The sequence below is a fragment of the Lactuca virosa genome, chromosome 8, assembly GCF_052849685.1.
Source record: "Lactuca virosa cultivar CGN04683 chromosome 8, Lactuca_virosa_CGN04683_v6, whole genome shotgun sequence".
Classification (NCBI taxonomy): domain Eukaryota; kingdom Viridiplantae; phylum Streptophyta; class Magnoliopsida; order Asterales; family Asteraceae; genus Lactuca; species Lactuca virosa.
This window is the reverse complement of record NC_136433.1, coordinates 194,602,882-194,611,824: the sequence shown is the minus strand read 5'-3', so window position 1 is coordinate 194,611,824 and position 8,943 is coordinate 194,602,882. Positions and strand designations below refer to the sequence as shown.

Sequence of the window (8,943 nt, the reverse complement as noted above, 5' to 3'; positions counted from 1 at the left end):
AAAACAGCCCTTTAATGACGCGCAAACAATGACACGCGCTGATAGAGGACAAGCATTTGTGCATGCCCTAAAAAATAATGTTAGGTTTGCAAAATATGAAGTATAGAGGACACGCATTTGTGCGTGCCCTAAAATTAGTGTCAGAAAAGAAAAAAATTAAAATACGGAGGGCGCCTTTCATAAAATGTGTGTCATCTAAGTGTGTCGCTTTATAATTTTTTAATGAAACACGCGTTTTAAGCGGGGAAATGAAATACCCCTAATTTTTTAAGTCCTTGCCCTTCTTCTTCCTCCCTCCGTAAATAACTTGTACTGATTCTCTTCTAAAATCTCCCGAAACCCTACAATTTCTCTCTATTGACGCTCTGTCATCTCACGTTCATCTTCAAAAACAACTTCATCAGAAAAATGCAACCTGTAATGGTTGTGAAGAAGACCAATTGGTTCGACTTCTCCCCTAAAACCTGGTACAACTTCCCCTCAATTCGACTTCACTCTTCAATCTTCACGCGATTGACTGGTTTTTCACTCTCAAACCCCAAACCCTACATTGATTTGACAAACAGAGAAACATATAAGTGTTGTCGGCTACTGTGCTCCATTATTACCGTACGGTGCTCTGGATTTGTTAGGGCTCGTTTCATCTGTTCATCGCCTCCCTACCACAAGGGATCTTATAGTTCTTCCCAAATATACCCCCTTCATTCATCTTTTCTATCATCATCGTATGCCACCAAAGTTCCCTTAAAGGTGACTTCATTTTTTATTTTTGATAACGTGAGCCCTAATTTGTATCTTGCTTTAAATTTTCTATCAACATCGTATGGTTTGATTAGTATAAGTGTTTTCTCTAATTTGGTAGATTTGCAGTTGCAGACCAACTGTTTGTTTAAATGCCTACACACCACTTTAGTGAAAAAGGAAGTGGATAGCACAGACATCTAGTAGCTCATATTATTGACATGACATCTGTCAATGCTAGACAAGGAGTAGGGATGCTAATGAGTCTGCTTGTTTAAGGATTAGGCACTGATCTTGTTCCTTATGCAAGGCTGTTAGTTGTCCCTTTTTTAAGGTGTATGAGTGATTGTGATCATTCTGTTAGAAGAAGTGTCACACACAGCTTTGCTGCCCTTGTCCCTCTTTTACCCCTTGCACGTGGTGTCTCTCCTCCTCCTAGATTGAGTGAATGCCTGTTGTCTAGAAGTAGTGATGATGCTGAGTTCTTGGAACAACTTGTTGATAACTCACATATTGATGATTATAATGTTCCTACTGAGTTGAAAGTCACCCTGAGAAGGTATCAGCAAGAGGGTATAAACTGGTTAGCCTTTTTAAAGAGGTTTAACCTTCATGAAATTTTATGTGATGATATGGGGCTTGGTAAAACCCTACAAGCATCAGCAATTATGGCATCTGATATTGTGGAACGAAGAACTTCAAATAACAATGAGGACCCTCCATCTTTAATCATTTGCCCATCTACCCTTGTTGGACACTATGTATATGAGTTTGAAAAATTCATTGATGCCTCTGTTATATCTTCATTGATGCCTCTGTTATATCTTCACAGTTTCAAAACTACAATGTGATTCGTATAGATGTTTAGCATTTGAGACAGATGTTTTGGAACTATTGTGTTTTGGATGAAGGGCATATAATTAAGAATGCAAAATTGAAAATCACATGTGTTGTCAAACAGCTCAAGGCACAACATAGGCTTATATTAAGTGGAACACCAATTCAGGTTTGTTTATTTGCTCATTGAATTGGAGATTTGATTAGTTTAGTTAAATAGACTATGGTTTGTTTTATGCAGAATAATGTGTTGGAGTTGTGGTCTTTTTTTGACTTTTTGATGCCCGGATTTCTTGGAACAGAGAGACAGGTATGTTTTTATATCATTTACACTAATATAATATGTTATGCAATGCAACTGATTTTGGGTGTTTTTGTAGTTTCAAGCAACTTATGGGAAACCACTAGCTGCAGCTCGTGATTCTAAATGTTCAGCCAAGGATGCTGAAGCAGGTGTACATGCCATGGAAGCATTGCACAAACAGGTATTTTTCCTTCATCTGCCAAATGCCAAATGCCAATGCATGACCATGATCATAATCATAATAATAATAATAATTTACATTGTAGGTGATGCCTTTCCTCCTGCATCGCACGAAAGACCAAGTGTTGACAGATCTACCAGAGAAAATAATTCAAGATAGATACTGTGACTTGAGTCCAGTTCAAATTAAACTTTATGAACAGTTTTCAGGTTCACATGTCAAAAATGAAATTTCCACTATGGTCCAATCAAACGAAACAGAAACAGGGGAAGGTTAAGCTGAAGGAAAAGATGCATCCAAAACATCTTCTCATGTCTTCCAGGTAACCTGATAATTGTATGTCCATCTCTGTTCGTCATGAATATATTATCTTATTACAAACAAATACTTTGTTGCAGGCTCTTCAGTTTTTACTGAAACTCTGCAGTCATCGATTGCTTGTGATTGGTGGAAAAATGCAAGACTCACTTCTGTGTATTTTACCTGATCTTTTTGCAACAAGCTCTGATATTAATTCAGAGCTTCGTAAACTGCACCACTCCTTGTTTGTTGCCTTCATGGATATCACAAGCATCTACTCGCCAAGTAAGTTACCTTTTTACCCTTTGACTTTGTTGGTCAAGGTAGTTGACTAATTTCTATGTTGCTTTTTTTGTTGGTTTAGAGAAGGGGTAGGGCAGGGCGTGTGCAACCAGGGGAACTCCTTTAATTTCTATGTTGCTTGTTTGTTGCTTTTTTTTGTTGACTAATTTCTATGTTGTTTTTTTTGTTGCCTTCATGGACGCATGATTTTCGATTCATTCGCCATTTCTTTGTTTTTTGATTTTCAAGTTTGTTTCATACAACTTTTCCCTTTTTATTACTTGATATTTTCCAACTGAATAAACTTGGAAACCTTATCTCGAATGTATAGTTGTTGTCTGAATTGTCATCTGAAGTTTTGACCATTTTACCCCTGGAGACGTTACTAAGGAAAATTAAGGGAAAATCATAGACTGGTGGAGGAAAGGATGACAATAAAAATAATGTTTTTAATTTAACTACTACTATTATTATTATTATTATTATTATTATTATTATATAAAATAGTTTATGTATAATTTTTTAATTACATTGTTAAAAAATTATATCATGTATCTAAATTTGATTGGAAACAATCAATATAAAATATTCATTTTCAAATCTTGAGGACAACTTTGTCATATGTTTGTTTTATCTCATTACTACCAAACCGTATACATATAATCTTGTACAAGCTGATGTTTTTGGAAAGAATGGAATCGGTCAAAAGAATTCTAACAAAGAGGATGATAAAAAAAATTACATTGGTAAGAGATAAACAAAAAATATGACAGCTTGCAGGTATTGACAAGGGAACTCATGTCTACAACATAATAGATAATTAAGCATACTATAAAAACACATACTTTTTTTTGGGTCCTACACTTGAATTTCTCATTGGATTCCATGTGTTTCAACCATCATGTCTAAGGCTGTATGTGTTCTTGATATGCTCATTGAATTTCTCATTGGATTCCATGTGTTTCACCAAGGCCTACTCTGAGTTAGAATCAGCCTGCTCTGGTCTTAATGTTATTGTTGCTACCTACATTGCTGATATTCCAGCTGAAGCATTCAAAACCCTAACTTCATTGCCTGGAGTTGCTGGTTTCACTTTTGATTTGATCCGTGGTGAAAAGACTCTTGACTTGATCAAGAGCAGCTTCCCAACAGGGAAATACCTTTTTGCTGGAGTTGTTGATGGAAGGAGCATCTGGGCTAATGATCTTGCTGGTTCTCTAGCTGGTCACAAAAACGAAACATTCTTCTCAGCCAATGCTGCTGTTCAGGTTTCAAGGAAGTCCTCCTTTTCCTTTTCCTTATATATATATATATATATATATATATATATATATATATATATATATATATATATATATACATACTGTTATGGATTTTACACCAACAAGGGTGTCTACTTTTATTTGTGTTTTTGCCTTTTAAGACTAGAACAATTTAGGTACTATAGCAATTAAAATAAGATGTAATTTACATTGATGCGGTTTCCTTACCTTTTTGGTCTATTTTTTTCATTACAGTTATTTAATTTCTTTAATATTGTTGCACAATGCAAGAAGATTCTTAATAAGTTATTTGATTATAGGCATACTTGTCTTTATGTATTCTTGCTAATTGCAAAAGTTACTGGTCATATACATAGATACATCTTAATCAACTTATCAATAAAAGCGAAGATGTGTTTTGAAAGGGGTTTTACTTGTATATGGCTACATATTTTCTGGAGTTTTATCATGTGAAAGAGTATTACTATGATTCATTGCATGCTCAGTAAATCCATATGCTAATGCTAGTATTAACTTGAAGGACCTCTTTTTGTATTTGCCCCGGGCCTCAGATTTGCTTGGACCGGCCCTGGTGTCAGGATGGATGCCCAACAAAAATTACACGAAAATTAGGTGATGCTGATGGTTTAGCACCAGTAAGATATAATCTAAATTCTAAATTATCTATTTTTTTGTCATCTGGGATTTCATTTCTTTCTTATGTATTTTTTTTCTTCTAAATGTGTATGTTTGGAATGCTGATGTCAGATTTTATCGTATCAAAGATTTATTGGGCAAACCCATTTCCTATTTTTACTTTGACCCATACTCTCGCCCAACTGAGAAAAGAGGTGGTGCATGGATGGATGAAGTTGTTCCAAGAAGTTGTGTACATCAGATGACAAAAACTCTGTTAGGTTACCAATTGCCCATATGGTCTGCAACCAAATGCCACCTGTTGGAGACAAGCCAAGCCTTATGACATTTCGTGAGGTACATCCATCCATCCATACATGCATACTGCATAGCAAAATGAGATGATGAAAATATGATGTAATGTAATGTGTGCAAACTTGTGTTGTTTATATTTTGGTTGAAAGCTCTTAGTTAATCTAATTTTTTTAAAAAGTAATCCATTTGAGTTTGGGCATATATTTTTGGTTATTAATTTAGGTGGAGACCACTCTTGTACGCGCATGGGCGATATGAGGAGGTACGCTGTTATATTATTACCTTTAGTTTTCTTGTATATACCTTACCTTTTGAGGTGGTTGGATTCCTCAGAAATTGGAATTGAATTCCATTTGATTCACAAAATCCTACTAGTGATTCCATAAATTTATGTTATTTCAATTCCAATTTCTACAACTATACAAGCATACGCAATCTAAGCCCCATTATTAACGTTGTAGTATGCTGGTTATCATCAAATTTTGTAGTTGGATCTTCTGCCAACCAAACGCGTTATAGATTCCAATTCTTCTTCAATTCCAGTTCTTGCCAAAACATTGCTACTGTTGAATACAAGGTAGGGGCATTTATGTCTTTTCACCAATCTTGTTGCATATTCTTAACTTATCCAATTTTGGCAGGTTGATCCTGCTACATGGCCAATTATGATCTTTAGGGTCTGCTAGAAGGATTGGAGATTGCAGTTAAGCTTCTATCTAAGACTTCACGCCAAGAACTTGATGAATTTAAGCTAGCAATGTGTTACTTGATTTGGACATGAACCCTAAGATATCATACTTTGGCATGGCTAGAAGCTTTGGACGAAACGAGACTCAAGCAAAAGCAAACACACAGAGAGTTGTTGGCACATAGTAAGCTAAATAATGCAATTGTATATAAATTCTGCTTCTCTTGAGTTCATTTTTTTATAAGATTTACTCACTATTGAAATAATTATTTGTATTTGACATATTAGTGAAATGAATTATCTTTGTTATTTATGGTATTTTATTTTGTATTATGAGATTTTTAATGTGCTATTTAATTTAAAAACTAGTAAATCTATCAAAATATATAATTTTTAAAACATTTAACTTTATGACACGCAAAAACGTGTTTCGTCTTTCTTTATGACAGGGGCTTTAATGATACGCGATGTGCGTCGTAAATGTGCGTCCGAAGGTTACGACACGCAAATGTGTGACGTCTTCTTTATGACAGGGCCTTCCTTGACACGCATTGCGTGTCGTAAGAGCGCGTCGTAAATAGACGACGCGCAAAAGCGCGCCGTCTCTCGTTATGACAGGGCCTTTCTTGACGCGCATTTGCGCGTCATCTGAGCGTTTTACGAGGCGCATTGCGCGTCGTAAAAGGCTGTTTTTCTAGTAGTGCATAACTTCAAACTTCCATTGCTTCCTCGATATAACTCTGTTTCCAATTAATCTCGTATCCTCGGAAAGGCGTCGAGATGCTCAATGCTTCCAACAACTCGTCGCAACCTCGAGACTTCCTCATGGCCGAGCTGCAGCCCACAACCCTAATCTCAGACGATCCGAAACAGGATGTTATAGTTCTCCCCCACTTGAATTAGATTTCGCCCTCGAAATCGCTCCTTACCAACACATAGATCGATCCCAATAACCCGAGAAGCACCACCGAAGGGCCTGATATCATACAACAATCTCTTCCAAAAACACATGATCTGTAACATCCCGTTTTAAGTAGGGACCCTTAGAAGTAATTATTATGATTATTTTATATTATTAGAGCTCAAATTAATTAATAATTAGTGGGGTGTTGGTTTCAGGGTGCCAAATGTTATACTTTTGATTTCCGAGGGTTAAAGTGTAAGTTCGGGACTTAATTTGTAAAGATTCTCATAAGTCAAGGGGTGTTTGGTATTATTTTGATTTAATTTGAAAGGAATTATGTGAGCAAGGGTAGGAAATGTAAATTATGGAATTGTTGTGAAAAGAATCCTATGGGGAGGGGCCAATTATGGTATTATGGAATGAAGTTTGATTGGAGGAGGGTATATATCTTCATTTCCGTCACCTTCTAAACCCTAAACCTAATTGATGCATCAGCCGCCACCCTTCCCTCACCCCACCTTCCTCCAGCCGTCACCACCTCTCTTCCCCTCCTATCTCCGGCGCCATCACCACTTCTCCTATGATGACCAGCCGAGACCCCAATGACGTCTTCCATGACCGAAGATACCAAAGGTCAATGGGTGAACCGGGAACGAAGCTGCTGTAGTCGTTTCCGGTGGGGGTTGCGACCACCACAGCCGAAGACCAAAGTCGCCAGATGCGCTGCTGCCCTGTTGAGCGCTACTACCAACAACCATGACGAATAGCCTCCGTGAGGATTGGGTCCGTGGATCATCGGACCAAATATCACCGCTGATGTATCCATTGAAGCCGGAAGATCACCCGTTGGGTTCAGCCGCCGTTCCTCCGCCTCGCCATCGTAGCATCACCTCAGTTGGTGGCTGAGGGCTACCGACTCACGTCATCTTTTGCGTAGGTGACAGGATATTGGGCTGTGAATCCAGAAGCAGACCACTGCTACCACCGTGAGGGATGGCCTTCATCGCAACCACCGCTGCCGCCGTCAACGTCGTTGCTGTGGTCGCCTTCGTCCTGCCACCATGAACAGCCGCCTGCCGCCATTAGGTGGCTATGTTTGTGTGTGTGTGTTTATTAGTATGTGTGAGTGTGTGTTAATTGGATGGTGTTGTAAATTGTAACAAAATGGAATAATGGAAAAGAAAATCCGTCACCACCACCATAGGGTGGTGGTTGCCGCCACCGGCCGCCGTGTCGGGTGGTGGTGTGCTTTGATTGCGTTTGGACCTCGTTTGGGGGATGTTTGGACAATGTGGGACCAATGAAACCCTAATGGGCCCAAAGAAACCCTAGTGGGCGCAATGAGACCTTAATGGGCCCAATGAGGCCCAAAGTGACCTAATAGCCCAACCAATTGATTAATGGGCTAAGATTGTGTAGGAAAACCCTAATGGCATAAAACCCTAATTTGGGGGAAATGGTCGGGACACACACACATGAGAATTATTTAATAAACTTGAAATATTAAATAATAATTATTGGAAATTTAATTTAAGGCAATAATGGACTTAATGGATTAAGTCCTTAATGGGTTAAGTAAGAAACACTTAACCCTAATCATCATTTCATGTGAAAACCCTAATTTTGGGATTATGGGCTTGGACTTATCGGGACCCACATTTGGGCCATTGGAATGGAATTGTGTATTAAGCCCAAGCACACCATATGACTTATTTAGTAAAGTAAGGGACTTAATGGATTAAGTCCTTAATGGGTTAAGTGAGAAACACTTAACCCTAATTGTCATTTTATGTGAAACCCAAATTTCACATGGGCCTTGAGTTGGGCCTTCCTATTGGGTTTTGGCGATTTTACTATTGATGGGTTGTCCAAGAACAAGTTAATGGACCAAAATAAGTAGATGGGCTTTAGAATAAGGCCCATGTGAAGACTTATTGGGCCATAATTGAGCCTTTATGACTATGTGATAATGGGCCATGGGAATTGGATTGGAATAATCGAATGGGCCTTAAGGAAAGACCATGTAGAGTTCTGGGCCCAATTCGGAAAATTGGGTCATATGTTGGGATTTGGCCCATTATTTTACTTTTAGGCTTTTGTAGTGTGAGTTGGACCTTGGGCTTGGTACCCAATTATTAATTGGGTATTGTTTGATGTGGAAAGTTCGAGAATCTGTCAAACAGCAGCGGGAGCTTTACCTGCGGGACTTCAGCAGTGTCAGGTGAGTTATTCTCACTATACTAAGGGGTCTAAGGCACCAAGGCCGACCTATTGGATATGTTATCCTAGAATTGTTAGATGTTGAGTATGAGTTAGTGTTGCATGATAGTGGTTATGCCAGTTAGGTAGACCTGTAGGACTACCTTTGATGTTATATGATTATTGCATGCTTAGTGGTTATGTAGTGTTTGTTATATGGGATGGTTTGAGGTTGTACTACTTCGTGCGGTAGCCAACAAACCCTAGGAGCATTCCAGTTACGGGCTAAGGGAG

The 8,943-nt window shown here is 38.3% G+C and overlaps 1 protein-coding gene and 1 long non-coding RNA gene across 2 annotated transcripts; both read left to right on the top strand.

Annotated features, from left to right (window-relative positions):
• Nucleotides 1-301: 301 nt before the first annotated feature.
• LOC145133806 (TATA-binding protein-associated factor BTAF1-like) lies at nucleotides 302-3,098 on the top strand. The gene is made up of 6 exons (XM_079068763.1): nucleotides 302-750; nucleotides 1,574-1,747; nucleotides 1,820-1,888; nucleotides 1,959-2,063; nucleotides 2,149-2,385; nucleotides 2,462-3,098. The coding sequence occupies exons 2-5, from the start codon at nucleotides 1,622-1,624 to the stop codon at nucleotides 2,338-2,340; spliced, it is 492 nt and encodes a 163-aa protein (XP_078924889.1). The 5' UTR covers nucleotides 302-750; nucleotides 1,574-1,621; the 3' UTR covers nucleotides 2,341-2,385; nucleotides 2,462-3,098.
• Nucleotides 3,099-4,135: 1,037 nt separating this feature from the next.
• On the top strand, nucleotides 4,136-5,821 carry LOC145134536 (uncharacterized). Its single transcript, XR_013719206.1, has 5 exons — nucleotides 4,136-4,563; nucleotides 4,676-4,900; nucleotides 5,081-5,120; nucleotides 5,347-5,435; nucleotides 5,500-5,821. It is a non-coding gene; the product is annotated as an uncharacterized LOC145134536 (long non-coding RNA).
• Nucleotides 5,822-8,943: the final 3,122 nt, after the last annotated feature.

Excerpts from the sequence above, each read along its gene's own strand:
- LOC145133806 (XM_079068763.1), top strand. The coding sequence starts at position 1,622 with ATGTTTTGGAACTATTGTGTTTTGGATGAAGGGCATATAATTAAGAAT. Across the intron at positions 1,748-1,819 it reads TAAGTGGAACACCAATTCAG|AATAATGTGTTGGAGTTGTG; the intron begins GTTTGTTTATTT and ends TGTTTTATGCAG. Across the intron at positions 1,889-1,958 it reads TTCTTGGAACAGAGAGACAG|TTTCAAGCAACTTATGGGAA; the intron begins GTATGTTTTTAT and ends GTGTTTTTGTAG.